This window comes from Corvus hawaiiensis, chromosome 2, assembly GCF_020740725.1.
Source record: "Corvus hawaiiensis isolate bCorHaw1 chromosome 2, bCorHaw1.pri.cur, whole genome shotgun sequence".
NCBI lineage: Eukaryota > Metazoa > Chordata > Aves > Passeriformes > Corvidae > Corvus > Corvus hawaiiensis.
Genome location: NC_063214.1, coordinates 119,991,312 through 120,007,649, shown reverse-complemented (window position 1 = coordinate 120,007,649; position 16,338 = coordinate 119,991,312). Strand labels below are relative to the sequence as shown.

General features: G+C 42.3%; 1 protein-coding gene across 2 annotated transcripts in view; it reads right to left on the bottom strand.

Moving 5' to 3' along the window:
- Positions 1-13,816, bottom strand: part of BRWD1 (bromodomain and WD repeat domain containing 1) — a 41,158-nt gene extending 27,342 nt beyond the window's left edge. For both annotated transcript variants that reach the window (XM_048290866.1, XM_048290876.1), the window contains exons 1-16: positions 13,714-13,816; positions 13,533-13,591; positions 13,358-13,387; positions 13,122-13,181; positions 9,919-10,069; positions 9,001-9,099; positions 8,628-8,788; positions 8,199-8,420; positions 6,725-6,825; positions 6,049-6,119; positions 4,885-4,985; positions 4,232-4,272; positions 3,411-3,509; positions 1,845-1,995; positions 1,258-1,392; positions 269-397 (exon numbers count right to left, since the gene is read on the bottom strand). In XM_048290866.1, the coding sequence (XP_048146823.1) occupies positions 269-397; positions 1,258-1,392; positions 1,845-1,995; positions 3,411-3,509; positions 4,232-4,272; positions 4,885-4,985; positions 6,049-6,119; positions 6,725-6,825; positions 8,199-8,420; positions 8,628-8,788; positions 9,001-9,099; positions 9,919-10,069; positions 13,122-13,181; positions 13,358-13,387; positions 13,533-13,591; positions 13,714-13,771 (1,668 nt within the window). In that variant the 5' untranslated portion in view covers positions 13,772-13,816. The remainder of the gene's footprint in view (positions 1-268; positions 398-1,257; positions 1,393-1,844; positions 1,996-3,410; positions 3,510-4,231; positions 4,273-4,884; positions 4,986-6,048; positions 6,120-6,724; positions 6,826-8,198; positions 8,421-8,627; positions 8,789-9,000; positions 9,100-9,918; positions 10,070-13,121; positions 13,182-13,357; positions 13,388-13,532; positions 13,592-13,713) is intronic.
- Positions 13,817-16,338: the final 2,522 nt, after the last annotated feature.

Sequence of the window (16,338 nt, the reverse complement as noted above, 5' to 3'; positions counted from 1 at the left end):
AGGTTGAACAATTAACATGAATTCACTGTCTCCAAGATGAAAATTGTACTCTAGGAACATTCTTAGGAGCTACTCCCATGGGAATGTTGAGACATTAGTTTTTCCTGCTCTGCCAGGATCATACAAGCAAGACAATTTACAGACATCAAGGAATCCATCATATTTAGATGTTTGTGTGTAACCACACAAAATATTTCTTCCATATGAACTTTTAAACTAATTAATGTAATTTCAGTTTGAAACTTGACACAGAAACAGCTGAACTTACCTTTTCATAAGGCCTGCTACAGCCAAAGCCAAATATCAACAGATGTCCATGAGAATCTGTGCATGCAAAATGCTGGCCATCTGGTGAAAATTTACAGTCAAAAACAGCTCCATGTCCTTGGCCTTCAATCTGGATTGAAGGAAAAATAATGTAAGATTATTTGACCATTTTTTTCAGAGCAAACCGTAAGCATCAAAAACTAATTACTCTCTCAAAAGCAATCATGCATCTCCCTAAATATCTCCATTAAGGCACAAGTAATTTTTTTACTTCAGTATATTTCTTTTCCCCTTGACATGTGAATTTAAGTCCTGAACCAATTTTAAAAGACGCACTAGAGGGTATGAAAAGTTACTGCTCAGTGAATAAAATAAATAAATAAATGTGTTTTTCTGAGGCTTTTTAGCTGTCAGCACACTGCTTGAAGTAAACTGGAGCTAATATACATTGATTTTGTTAAACAGCTTTCAAGATAAACTCAGAGAATCTTAAAATGTAAAAAAAAAAAAAAAAACCTTTGCTATTGACTGACCAGAAAAAAAAAGGGATTAAAAAAGTCTCAGAGAAAATAACCTAATTTAAAGTGTTAACAGTGAGCTGTCAAACGGAGCCCTCAAGCACAACTGTGCCAACGGATAATAAGATTGTAAATTTTAAGACAGTGCAAAATGCAAGTATCTGTCCACAAGAGTCTTGAAACAATGGTCCAAAACAGAGCCTTTCAGATGGCACCTCATCTCAGCCGAGGAAAATAACTGAGGTGAACAATGATCTTTAGTAACAAAGGACGGAAAAACTGCAATAACCAGGAAATTCTAAGGTAAAAAGCTCTAAGAAAAAATGAACTCATAAATTTTGCTGTTTTAGGGTTCTTCTGTTTGGTTATTTTTTTCCTAAAGGTGCAGGGGGGTGTGAGTGTTGGTGGCTCTTAAGCTAGTAGCGAACACACTCATGTGTTGAGAACAAATTGTGTTTAAAGAAGATCTTACCATGTTAAAATAATGCTTTGTTTTTGTGCCTTTGGTGATGTCCCATATGAAGATGTTGCCATCGTGACCCGCAGACAGCATTATCCTGGAATCAAAAGGATGGGTCTCCAAGACAAACACTTCATCTGCATGGCCCTGCAATTTAAAATTGCACATCAGGTGCAAACAAGGAAAATCCACATCAGCAGGATATTCACAGTAGAGCCCAAAGCCTGTGCTGTTCTCTCTGGAAAATTAAACCCCAAGCAGCCACAAACACTTGAGCATTCCAAAGGTAATAATTTTCTAGATTCAAGCAAGAGCTGTAGTAATACGAAGCTTTTGCCAAGGGATGGTGAATTATTCAATGGGCAAGTTACTGCTCAAAATCTTTTATTTATTCCACACTTATTTGTTCCTTTTATTTACGAGGAAAGCCCAAAGCAGGAGGAAGCAGCAAATTTTGGTTAAAAGAACTCCAGGAACACCACACTTGCTGTATTATTCACACAAAGCTTTCAAGACTAATCAGTACTAATTATCAATTCAGCATGCACATGTCACTGCAATTCCAGGAAAACATTAAAAAAGCAAGGAGAATTCCATACCAGCAAGTCATGGAGCAACTGCCCTGTACTGGAATTCCAAACTTTGAGCAGATGATTATTCACAGCCGTAACAACATAGTTGTCATTTTGGTTCCAAGCTATCATGGTTACTTTAGGCTTCATGAATTTGTCTTCTTCTGCACAAGTGTCACTATTTTAAAAAAGTCAAACAGGTCAGAAACGTATTTTAAAAATATTCATGTATTTTAATTAATCCATTTCAATATCAAATTACAGAAAAATAACCTGTTTTCCTGTGTTAATAATCAGACAACAGAAAGGAAGTGAAGAATTAAACTTGGGTTGAAACTTTTGTCCACAAAATTCTTCATTTAAAGCAAATCTGGAGTTTTAAATTTTAAAGGACTTGATAATCTCTTTCCCATTTGAGATGCAAGGCAAAAAGGCTTTCCTTTTTCATAGAATCTTGTCTCCTCTACAATTAAAGTCCTAATACAAATCCTTTAAAATTTTGGACTTTTTACAGTCAGCTTTTCCAACTAACTGATTCCCAAGCCAATCTCTACATTAGCTAAGCTTTTTTTAATGAGTTCCAACACAAATATAGGAAATATTTTGTTTTAACCTCAATCTACTTCCTCATTCTCTCCCCAAAATACCTTTATAGGATACTGTAACACTCCCCCTCAGCATTTTAGTCAAGTGAAGGAGTAAGTTTTCCTTGAAACACCTTCACATGGGATTATGTGTTCCACTTCAACTAGAGGCCCCTCTTACAAAGGCCCTCAACTACACAACCACAGTCGAATCTCAAATATTATTAATAACTCCTTTCTTTGTAAAATCAGAGTTTTTTCATGTTTTTTTCCATGGTCTCTTTCATCACAGGAAAAGCCTGAAACCACCTTCCAATCAAGTTGTATAGCCAAAGTTTGGCTTTTAATTTAATCACCCACAAATCATATAATTAAAATCTCATTTAATCACCTACAAATTAATTTCTGTTCAGTTTCTGTGGAAGGTGTCTGAGCTTCGGTACTCCTGTAAATCACTCCCTCTTCAGGTTTACCCAACACCAAGTAATATCCTGATTTTCATCTCTAATGACATTATTCAGAGTAGGGTGGGTGCCACCCGCATTTCATTAATTCACTTTATATAGAAGTAGAAAATGGGAACAGCCAGCAAGATCAGTCCTTGAGGAAAGCCACCTATTCCATGTCATAACCTCTCCTGCAAATAGGTCACCACCTACTTTATTTTTACTAATCTAAAAATATTTCTCCCATGACACACCAGGTGTCTGACTAAAACCCAGAGAGAGAAGGTAGATTGCACTTTCTGTTCACCTTCTTCCCTGAAAAGAGGCAATAAAATTAATTTGGTACTGAGTACATTTGAAAGTTTTATGAACACTTATGAATTTATGAAAGCACAGACTCAAATTCAGCAATTATTACAACACCAGAACACTCATTTCATCCCCTCCCAAGGCCACAGAACTTGACCAGAAAGTTGCTAAGGCTTACTCTCATTTGAGTAATTGAGTTATTCAATCTTTCTGAATTTACACAACAGGAAATAAGAAATGAACATTTCACCTACCCCAGCAGTCGATCAGACATATCCAACAAAATACTCCTCCATTCTGCTTGCTCAAAACGCCAGATCCGAGCTGTCCCATCTCTGCTGCCACTTATGAACCTGAACAAGTATTAAAAATCAGTTCATTTATCTTCAAAAAAATTTGCTTTAAAGTATATTTAGAGTTACACACCACCACAACATAAATTTTGCAGTGGAAGACTGACAGAAGTGAAATCTTCAGTCTGTGCTCAAGAGAATTCTGTCCATTAACTTTCTTTCCAGAAAATCAGGAAAGAATTTTTTTGAACTGAAAAACTGAATAAAGTTGTCAAAATATGAAGAACAGAGAAGCAAGTTCCAAAGTTTAACTCAATTCACAAATCTATCCTCAACTCCTCCTCAGCACAGTATTTTAAGTAATTCCAGAGTTTCAGATACTGAAGTAAGGGAAGAACCAATCAGATGAAAAGGACTGTAATTGATTTTTAACCATTTTCACTGCATTTTTCCTACTTCCTATACAAAACTTACTGACAATTAAAGGAAATGAGAGGGAAAAGGAGATTTATGAAGCCACAAACACATTGGGTATATTAAAAAGTGGTAACAATTCCTCCAGGTAAATATAACCCCAGCCAGGCCAAAAATATCATCTAACACAGATCAACAGAAAGCTGGAACAGCTGAAGCTTAATTATGCTCCTGCATCAGTCCAAATTTCCCTTCTGAAATTTCCCTTCTAAATAAGTAGATTTTTCTTACTGGAAACATCCAGTAATAGATTCTTAATTCCAAAACAAGTATTTTTCTTGTCCATATTTTAGCATCTTTCAACATACCTGTCCCCACCATTAGAAAACTGAATGCTGTCAACTTTGTCCTGTAAGAAAAAGTACAGTTTGTTAGAAATTTTATTTTTTTAAACAGGAAATATGTTTGTTGACAATTCTGAGTTTAGAAAAATCTGAAATAATGCAAAAATAAAATGCTGCATAATTTCTAAGAGTTTTAACTGCAAGGCAAACCAAGTCCAACAAACACTTCCCAGAATTCCCTAACCATTAATGCATTTAAAATGCATCTTTTTAAAACTGCCTGAATTAAATATGAAGGATTAACAGATTAAATAACCTGGCTGACAACTGAATCATATTTAAATAAATTCCCAATACAATGGAATAAGTAATAATACAGTAAATAAGTCAACTACAATGGTGAGGAATCTGTTGCTCCTACTCTTACTTACACTTTCCTTAAAGAAATAAAGTATTATTCATTTTTATCACAATAAAAAGTGCAGGGGAAGTAAGTAACACACTTTATCTTCAGAGCTTAAAGTCTTCTGATCAAGCCTTATCAATGCAACAAAAATAAAGTCAGATTCAGTACTAGAGAAAGAAATTTTTAATTAAGAGCACTGCTAAAAACCCACTCATACTATCACCTTATGACTTCAATACTGCTTCAAATCACTAATTAACTAATTACTTACAGCATGACTTTCCAATTCAGCTATTTTCTCAGGTGTTTCAGAGCCAAAAAAATACATCCTGATGACATGGTCAGTGCTGCCAGTTGCTAAAAACATACCACCTGTAAAAATCAAGCAATAATTAACCTACGGTGGAAGAAATTAAAACAGGTCACCACCATTTCTCAGAGGCCTGGTTTAAATAAAAAACCTCCACAACTATTTGAAGAATGACACATTTTTTATGCTCTTCCACTGACACACATGTGGAAGGAAATCCCTTTCTTGCCCCAGAAAGTGTTCTCAGCCACAATAAAAATAAATTAGTGTTACAAAGATTTTAAAATACGTAATTAGGGCAATACTGGAACTTTTAATATCAAATTGCAGAGAGAAGCCTTCAATGGTGGGGAATATGGCTCTGGATAATCAGAATTATGTAGATGACTCTCCCTGTAGCCTCTGCCTCATTTGTGCAAGTGAACTGCATCAAAATTGGGTTGAAATGTGAGTAAACCAGTTAAGTGATGAACAACCAGTATAAGCACACCAGTATTTAGCTGATCCAAGATCTGCCTCTTGGCACCTCTAAGTGCTATCAAAAAAACCCTAAACCAACCAAGCAAAACCTCTAAAAACACCCTCCCAACATAAACCAAGGCTCTATCCTGACAATGTTAACAAGCTACACTTTGATTTGCTTTTTATTTCTGAAATTCACATGGATTGAGTGAAGGAAAACTACAAGCCAGGAGTGAAGTATGTTGAAGATAGATTTCTGGATCCTCAAGAAAGAAGGATCCTCATGACCATGACTGGCACTGGATCAGGAGCTCCTGCTGGCAGGAACCACTTCCACTGCTGGTGACTGTGGGATCTTGAAGAACACATTTTGCCAATCCTTGATATCTCACCAAGGGATTAAAAAGGCGAGTAAAGATGGATAAAAGGAAACAGGCATCAGGTGACTTTTACTTCTGGGAAATCACCAATTTCTTCAACAGCCTTTCACTGTTAGCTAAGGAAGTCCCATGATTTAATTGTCACAGCTAACAATACACATCTGTGCAGTTCTTTACTCAGAGCTGCAAGTTTTGTCCATTGTAAAGCTGTCACAACCAAGTATTACAAGAACACTTTAGAGGAAAGGAGAGAAATCACAGTGCTAAACTCCCTCTGACTTACCCACACTGAAGGAAGAACAAAGCATCTGAACCCCTGGTCTGGGTTTCTCTGTGAACTTCACTGGCTTGGTGCTTAAAAAGAAAAGATGTTTGAAATAGGCTGCACCACACAAAACTCGGCCTTTTAGCAACATTTGAAATGTAAAGAGATGTTTCTTCAAACATGGATCATTTTCTACCAACTACCATGATGTGGCACAACACCAGACACACAGAGATCATCCCAGAGCTCTTCTTTATGGTAGTAATTAATTTTTTTTGGTACAAAGAAAGAGTAATCACATATTGAACATTCAAAACTATCTTGAACATACGTATCCTGCATGCAAGTTCTGTAAGAAACATCCTAAAACTACAGGACTGTTGGAAAACCAACACCAACAACAAGCTTTATTATACTTTCCAACATTATTTACATTTCCAGCCATTCCTCTTGTACTACATTTGTACTTTTAGCGAAGAAAGAAATTAACGTATTTCCCAACAAATCTCCCAAGTCAATGGAACAACATAAATCTATAAAGGAGAGCCAGTGATGGTGCTTTAAAATAATGATGGAATATGTTATTTGCACAGCATTTTTATTAGCACAAAAACCCAGCAGAGTGTAAAGCACCTGACTTATTTTACTCAAGCCTAGGATGGCATAAAGGTTAATCAGCAAACCATACACATACTTGAATTTCATGGAATCTGTATCCCACTGCCAAAAGCAAACAGTTCCATCTGCACCAGTCGAGACCATGTATCGCAGGGAGCCTTTCACCATGGGACTGAACTACAGAGAAGAAAGTAAAGCCAGACACAGAAACAGAGATTTCAGAACTATTCACCAAATTCTCAGAAAGTTAATGTAAAACCTTGATTTACTTTGGATTTTCACCCCAAACTGCTGGAGCAGTTGTTGGTAATTCTCGTTTTTAGTGTTTACAAAGTAATATCTCCCCTGCACTAAGGTAAGTTTGTGGTCTCTGTTTCAATTACTGCATTAAAAAAACCAATTCCTTCAGTGGTTTGGGCTTGATGTATTCACTAACCACAATCATTCACTGAAAATCCTGTCAATGAATGAAATAATGAGCAGAGCAGACTGAAAAAAAGGGAAGTATGACTAGACAGGTGTACTTTAAAAATCCATAATTAAGCAGAGCATGAGATATGAGATAGTTTGAATGTGTAACTCAGCATCACATGTAATTTTATAGAAATTTTATAGTGATTCCTCAGAAATACTTCTTCAAGACATGGATTTATTGCTATGCCCAGGGCTACACTTCAGAAAACTTTACAGACACAAGTTTGTTTAAACTGCTCATCAATTACTAACACCGGAAGCAGTCATAAAAATTTCAAATTTTGCCATTATGGTATTATTAAGAAAGCTTAAATTAAAAAGCCCACACCCTACAATAAAAGAAGCACCAAAAATATTTTGGCATTAAAAACCAACCAAAATTTAAAAATACTATGAATGCCACAGAAAGTGCAGCTATGAAGATTACTCTCAGAGGCAGCATTATTGAGAAAAATGCAAAATTATTTGTTTGTACTGAGCTTCACAAGCCACTCTTCACCCCTCAACACAAGCTGTTGGTCTCACTGGAAAACACCCCAAACCTGGATAATGAGCTACTAATTTCTGTGTTAATTAAGGAATTACAAAGGCCAAAACCAGACCGAATCCAAAGGACCACCAAGAGCACATGGTGTATCAAACCACCTTCACATTTAAATACACTGCATGTTACACCTTTGTGCTTCTGAAATAACTCCTATTTTTGAGATTAATACAAATATCCACATCATAGAAGTTGTAGCAATCACACAGTGGATCAGGAACTCCTCCACACAAACCAGCATATCATGTCTCCAGTAAGATACAAAAGGAGAACATGGTATTTCCCAGAAATTCCCTTTGGTTCCAACAACTCAAATATTATAGGTAATGATCTTTAGGGGAAGAACTCCTGGCATTATCTTTGGTTATTCCAGAGAGACAAGGAATTTATTTGTTTTTAAATAGGTTTATCCTGTGATTTTATTAATTTTTGACACGAATATTTGCATATTCAGATTTCACTACTCCCACACGCAGCCACACAGAAACAATTTCAGTTTTTAATATGCAGAAACACTGAAAAAGCCCCATACCTGCAATGAGGTAATGGACCCTGTGTGCCCGTGGAGGACAGCAACCGGTGCACAAGTCCTCAGACACCACACTCTGATCATCTTGTCACAGCTCCCAGCTGCAATCATGGTGTTCTCATAGTTCACAGCCATGTCAGAAATCTCTGCTGAATGTCCTCGTAAAGTGGCAAATAATCTGCCATTGTGAGTGGACCAGATCTTCACCAGACAGTCATCTGAGCCCTAGAGAGAAATATTCATTAAGGACACCTTCTGACATGCTTCTGACATTTAATTACAGCAAATTGTTCCACTTAAGCACAGCAAGGGAGCTACATTTAACAGCACTGATACTTATCTCCAGAAGTTTTAGCCTAACACCCATTTCCAAGCTCTTTTCCTTGTATCATCTAAAACTATATCAGAGTTGGATACATTTCATCAACTTACAGTAAATATTCTGTGTCCAGTCCTATCAAATGCAACACAATATACAGAAGAGAGATGGCCAAGGATCCTTCGGTGCATCTTGACATGCTGGTACATACTTCCTGGGAATGAGGTGCTGAACTTGGCATACCCAGTTAATTGCTTTGCTCGATGCACCTCCACTAGAACACAGAGAAATCACATCATGTTTCAAACATGTCTCCTCTAAAACTTGGGTTTATTCAACTGCCATTAATATTAAAGAGTTATTAGAAATTACTTTGAGATTTCATAAATTTTCATAGATTTTCCTTGTAACTGAATTTTTTTCTGTGTGTAAAAACAGTATTTTAGATGTGCTCAGCAGCAGTGGGGAGAGGTGAGAGGAGCTTACCAAGATTTGGTGGGGTGCCATAGTTCACAGGCATTTCAGGGGGTCTGCCTCGATGAAGAGCAGCAAATGCAGAGCCCTTCCAAACAGTGTTCCTGCAATCTGTAAAAACGGTTGAAGTTCATTGTATTTGTTAAAAATGCCAAGAGAGCTGCAGTTCCAAAACAAAGCAAAGAGCCCATCTAAGATGGTCTCAAACACAGGATGGAATCCTCCAAAAAAACCAGGCACCAGCTGCCCCAAAACTTCTCACAAACAGTGCAGACACAAAGAGAAAAATCCATTTAATAGTAACAGAAGGAGGAAAAACCAACACAACCAACCACCAAACTTTGAAATTACTCCTAAATGATGGTACCCCTTCAGTTCACATGACACAAAACCAACATTTCAACTGAACTTTAACATTTTCATGAATATTTATTCAGAAATGTAAGGAGTATTTATTGGTATGAAGTTATTTAATGAGATGATTTCAAGACCCTTTCAGTACCTACAGGGAGTTTACAAGAAAGCTGGAGAGGAACTTTTCACAAAGGCTTGGAGTGAAAGGACAAGAGGGAATTGCCTCGAGCTGAAGGAGGACAGGTTTAGGTGGGATATTGGGAAAAAATTCTTCCCTGTGAGAGTGAGGAGGCCCTGGCACAGGTTGCCCAAAGAAGCTGTGGCTGCCCCTGGATCCCTGGCAGTGTCCAGGCTGGATGGGGCTTGGAGCAGCCTGGGACAGCAGAAGGTGTCCCTGCCTGTGGCAGGGGGTGGCACTGGATGATCTTTAAGGTCCCTTCCAACCCAAACCATTCTGTGATTCCAAGAGGTCACTTGCAAAGAGTCAGTTCTGCCTTTCTTACACTATTCCCCAAACTTTAACTCTGCACACACGACAGTGTATCACACCCATTTCAAATAAAGAACAAATCATACCTTTTGCTGTCCGTAGCAAGGACTGTCTCCCTGCCCCAAGTAAGGAATTCACTCTGGAAATGCTGGGTGGGATCTCCTTATCCAGGATAGGGCCAAGACGTTTGCAAATTTGTAATAAATGATCTGGAGCCACATGTTTGTTGGATAGCACCTGACAGAAATTTAAGGTTTAAAAATAAGGATGGCACATCCAGAACAGATGAATCTACAGGTATATCAGGTTTTTTTTTAAGTTCACCTTACAGAGAAAAATCAATTCTGATAAGCTCTGATCTAGTAAATTCAGTGGGTACTCTGCAAGCTAGGGAGTAGCTGTAGTAAAAAAAAATAACTGGAGTAAAGTTACTCACTGCACATCAGTATTTTATTACTGGAAGTTTGCAGGAATCACCCCTGTGGCACCCACTTGTGAGGCACCCTGCACTGAGCATCTTTGCCCAATTTGCCCTACTATTTGTATTAAAAATAAGACGTAAAATTCAAACCCTCATAACTCGAGATCACGGAAAATGTGGTTGCAATCAAGCACAAGAATTTATGCAGCTACTACTTGTACTTGTTCAGTGAACTGCAAACCAGCAGGTTTGAGTACAATCTCTCTGGAAACAGTTTCCTTGAAGAACCAGTACTACATAGCCTAAGTCTGCCCTACTTCCTTAAAGCAGAGGATCAAACCAGTCATCCCTACACTCAGGAATGATCCCACACTCTCTGCATCAAGCAACCTAAAAAATACACCCCCACACACACACTCAGATGTCTCAGACAAGAACAGATATGTGCGAGTTCTGATTATTTTTCCCCCCTCTTCTCTCTGGGAGTTCAATCTAAAAATTCCTTATTCTTATAAAGTTAAAGACACAAAGTAAGAATTTAAACAGTCTTGAGTAGAGCAAACCATCAGAATCACAAACTGAAGCTACTGCAGAGGTCTGAAGCAGCTGGGATAAAGAACCCCATGCTTCCTCCACTGTGACCTGGCCATGAACAAACCAGTCAGCTCCAGCAGCCACACCGCTCCTGCAGCAGCCAGAGCATTCCCAGCCAATCCATTCAGGAGAGGCACAGGGCCACACCAGCTCAGGTATGTGGCCTCCTGCCCAGGTAGCTGAGAACACAGGCAGAACTAGCTTGTGCTGCTGATGCTGCTCCCTTGGCCGAATGACTGAGCTTGGATGAGCAAAGTGTCCTAACAAGGCTGATCTCCTCATCACAACAGCGGGAATAAAAATACCACACGTTGCCAAAAAGTTGCCCAAATGCACACTGAGAATTCAGAAGGTGCAATTTAAGTCACAGTCTTACACTTGTTTTTAATAATAAAATCCAGGTATAAAGCTTGTGGGACACAGGTTGTATTCCTGGTGGGGTGGGAGGTGATACACCAGTAAAATAGTTCCCATTACCCCACAGGTAAATCTATCCAAGCAATCAGTTCATCAGATGCTTCAGATTGATTACAAGAAACCTATCTGGTAGCCCAAAGATTACAAGATGCAGTTTGACATCATTTCTTTATCAATTTTGACTCTTGAATTGGTATAGAGCAGTACCAGCCACAACATTCAGGACAGAAAGGTCAGCGTGCTTTCTGCCAAACATTAGAACTCTTTTTGTTTGCATGCCATCAGCAATAAGTATATTTTCCAAATGCAACCCTCGCATACAAAACCTTGCAACTCCTTTCCTTTTTAAGTAGTTTTTCTCAGATTTTGGAAGGAACAGTTATTTTAAAGATTTGCAATTCCATGATGAGCAAAGTGGAATAGAAATAATTACACCACATGATTGCATTTGTCTACAGTCTCTGCAAATTTAGAGTGAGAGCAGTGGGACAAGAGGTTCCCAGAGCCCCTCAAGAAGCAGAAACTAAAACCTTGAGAAGATTAATTTAGACATTCTGAAACAGTACTACCCTGTGCAGAGATTTCCTTTAAATTGTGCAGGAAAAAGAGGTAGAAGCAGCACATATTAAAGATTTAATCTGACAATTGTATATGCAGAACAATCACAGCTAAAATCCAGCTCTGAAATCAGAAGAATCCATATGCGGTGTCTCCCAACACCCTGCTTTTTCTCAGAAGAAATGGGGTAAAAAACCAACAATGAACCAACAAAAAAAACCTCCCAACAATTCTTTTTAAGCTTAATCCTACTTTCACCTTTGCTAAATTCAAGTCAGAGCTTGAAAATATTCCTGTTTAGCAAGGCCAGGCTTCTTAGTGACTTAAGAAAAACTAATCCTAAATCTTCCGTGCTCAACTGACCACAACGACAAGTAGAGGAAATGAAATCAAACTTATCATTTTAAGCAACACTTAAATAACTAAGAAATTGTTTTAAGCAACATTTAATTCCTTCTCTATGCAAACATGATCCTGAGATCTTTAAGTGCTTCACAAGAGGAAGTTCACTGCAACAATCAGTCAATTAACCTAGAATGCCTGAACCTTAGGTGAGAAAAAGCAAAGATCAACACCTCTTTAAAGGAAAAGTATCAACTACAATAAAGCAGGATAAAAACCACACCGGGCAGGGCAGGCACCACCAGGCCATCACTCCCTAAGATTCAAACTCTTTGCCATTTAAGAAGCTGCAAAATTTAAGCCCCAAAACACAGCTCTGCCTCCTGTAAAAACAACTCAGAACATAAAACGCCAGCCGTGGAAGGGCAGAAAGTACATTTTGTGGAGAGATCAACCCCATCTTTCCAGCACGTTAGAAACAAAGCCATGACCAGCGAGGAGCCGGCGATATGAGCACATTCACAGGCACCAGAACCGCCAACCCTCGGTTTCCGAACAGCGATTTCATTTCCTAATCTGTTGGAGGGGGCTGAAAGAAACCAACCAGAAAATAAATACCGACAAATCACAACGTGCCTCACAACCTGGCCCCTGAAACGCCGAAATGAAACCTCGCTGGAGATTGGCTCCTGCCTGCATGTAGGCAGTGGCATGTACCACTGCACAACGCCAAGCTCCACCTCTGCTATGTAAACAATATCCTCAATTTAAACCACCGCTTGTGTTTTTGTTAGTCTAATGTAAAGAAATTAAAGGCCCTTTCTGAAGTAACTCCAGTGTTCAGAGCCAGAATGGTACTGGAAGGTGAAGCTTTGGGCCTACTCTTAAAGGTAGAGGGTCCAACACCAGTGTTATCACCGTAAATAAAAGGGGGTTTTTTAAAGAGAAAAGTCTCACCAATTCTTCATAACTTCTATAATGCTCCTTTCCTTGCCAATCCAACCTTTTAGGAAGCAACTAAATAAAGGAAAAATAAAAAAAACGTCAGCGGTTAAAGGGGAAAGGAGGGATTACAGACCACATCCAAAACAATGTGTGTTGAGGGGGGAAAAGTTGAGACAGCGGCAGAAACTTGAATGACTTGCAAAGGAAACTTTTGACTATAGCAAGATTTCATCAGAGCTCACACAGACCTGGTGCTGCTCCAGCTCCTGTACCAGCACCTGCAGAGGGAACGGAAAAAACACAAGAGTCAGGAACAAGCCACGATCTGGCTTCTCCAGAGCGGGGGGCGCGGCTGCTCCCACCTTCCCCCGACCCTCTGCGGGCAGCGCGGGGTCCCCACGCCCCGGTGAGCCCCAGACTCACCTTCAGTGCTCTCCTGCAGGGCCCGGTGCTCAGGAACCGGGCGATGAGAAAGTAAAGCTCTGTAAGAGACACGGGGAGAGACAGGGGGCATGAGCCGGGGGGCGGCCGTGACCCATCCTGAGGGGGGGGCAGGAAGATGGCGGCACGGGTGGCACCTCCTCACCCCAGCCCGCGGTGTTACCTGATTCAATGAGCGGCAGAGACGCGCCGGAGCTGGAAGAGGCCGCAGGCTCGGCCATGGCGGGCTGAGGGCGGCGGGCCCGGCTCGGCACGGCGCTGTCAGCGCCTCCCCTCCCTCCCTCCCCTCACGGCCGCCCCCCCGCTCCCCTCAGCGCTCCCTCCCTCCCTCTCCCCCCTCAGCGCAGCCTCGGCGGCGCCGCCGCCATTGCCGCCGCAGCACCCTCCACGGCACCGCGACACCTCCGCCGGGAGCGCCCGCGGGGGGGTGGGGAAAATAGTGCCCACTGTACCGAGCGCTCCGGGCGCACCGGGGGAACAGTGGTGCGGGCGTGGGGCCGCGGGGATATAGGCGGAGGGCGGCGGGGCGGGCGGCGGGGGGGATGGCGGGGAACAGAGCCCGGGGAGGAGAAGGTGCGGAAGGATCGCGCGGGGAAGGCGGCGGTGACGCGAGCCGAGGGCGGGGCTGAGCGCGGCGAGGCGGCGGCGCTGAGGGGTGGCGGGGGAGAGGCGGCGGCTGCGGAGCTGCTGCGGTCGCCCCCGGGAACCGCGGTGCTGCCGCCGCCGCTGCCTCGGCCCTCCCCGGGACCCGCGGCCAGACACCGAGAGTCGGTTCCAGGGGGCGATGCGGTGACGGAGCGGACGCCGTGTGCCGCCAGGCCCAAGGCCTTTGCCTCGAGTGCCGTGTCCAGTTCTGGGCCCCTCACTGCGAGGAGGATATTGAGGGGTTGTAGCGTATCCAGAGAAGGGAATGGAGCTGGGGAAGGGAGCTGGAGCGGCTGAGGGAGCTGGGAAAGGGGCTCAGGCTGGAGCAAAGGAGGCTCAGGGGGGACCTTGTGGCTCTGCACAAGTCCCTGACAGGAGGGGGCAGCCGGGGGGGTCGGGCTCTGCTCGCAGGGAACAGGGACAGGAGGAGAGGGAACGGCCTCAGGCTGGGCCAGGGCAGGCTCAGGGTGGACGTCGGGAGAATTTTTTTGCTGAAAGGGTGATTAAACATTGGAATGTGCTGCCCCGGGAGATGTTGGAGTCCCCGTTCCTGGAGGAGTTTAAGGAACGATTGGACGTGCTCTGGTCGTCGACAAGGTGGTGATCAAAGGTTGGACTTGATGATCTCAGAGGTGTTTTCCAAACTAAGTGATTTTGTGATAATGTGATTCAAAGTGCGCTGCCCGGCATGGTGCCCGGTGTGCCCCATGCCAGCAGAGAACCGGGAGCATCAGTGCTGTGTCCGTGTTGGAGCTTGGGGACGGCCCAGCCTCCTGCTGTGACAGCAGAGCTCCATGGGGGATGCTTGGGGGCACCTTGGCTGCCCCAAACACCAGTCTGAGGAGGGACATTTCCCACACTACTCGGGCAGTACTGCTGCCTTGGCATCACCGATCCAAAAAAAAGCAGCTCTACCCGTGTCCCTGTGCCACCTCGAGCCTGGCTCCTGGAAACAGGATTTTGGGAGCCAGGATATGGACCTGTTGGAGTGAGCCCAGAGCAGGCACCAGGATGAGCAGAGGGATGGAGCAGCTCTGCTGGGAGGAAAGGCTGCGAGAGCTGGGATTGTTCAGCCTGGAGAGGAGAAGCTTTGGGCTGAGCTCAGTGTGGCCTTGCAGGGCCTGAAGGAGCTGCAGGAAAGCTGGAGAGAGACAATTCCCAAGGCATGGAGGGCCAGGAGCCAGGGAATGGCTTCCCAGTGCCAGAGGGCAGGGCTGGATGGGAGATTGGGCAGGAATTGTTCCCTGGCAGGGTGGGCAGGCCCTGGCACAGGGTGCCCAGAGCAGCTGGGGCTGCCCCTGGATCCCTGGCAGTGCCCAAGGCCAGGCTGGACATTGGGGCTTGGAGCAGCCTGGCACAGTGGGAGGTGTCCCTGCCATGGCAGGGGTGGCACTGGATGAGCTTTAAAGTCCCTTCCAACCCAAACCATTCTTTATCTTTTTTCTTTTCACAGTTGTTTCTCACCCATGCCCAGCATCAACTCTGATAGAAACAGCAATGGCTGTACTTCTGTTATGTTTTAAATCCAAGCTCTTCTTTCCCCGTTTCATTCCCCACCGTGGTACTTTGAAGTGCATTTTTAGAACCTTGAAGTAAAATACTTTTATGTATTTTTCCCTTGACCCAAGGATTTGCAGCATGCAAAGACAACCGAGTATCTTCCAAGAAACAGGTTTTGTTCTCTTCCTTTTATCTTGAATCAGATTGTGCTCTATTGGGATGCAAATCTGCATCAGCTCTCACTCCAGTCCTTAGTTGCACAGCAAATATATCTGGTATCACACAGGACAGTATAGTATCAGGGAGAAGTTACAATAAATTAAGCAGTGGATAATAGATGTTAGGGAGATGCTGAAAGTCCACAGGATCACAGCCCCAGAGACCCAAAACACATGAAAAACAGGCATTCTGTTAAAACAGGGAAGAGTGGTTATTTTGGGGGATTTACCTGCAAGTTTATTACTTACTCAACTGATGGGTTTAGCTTGCCAAAACCAGAGAGTAAATAATACCATGGAGCTACATCGTGTTACTATTAAATTAAACCAACAAACATGGTACCTGGAAGGGTGTGTTGGGGGAAGTGAGTTAGAAAAGTGGCATCAATTTCCAGTTTTGAAATATCCAAGAACTTGAAGCCAAA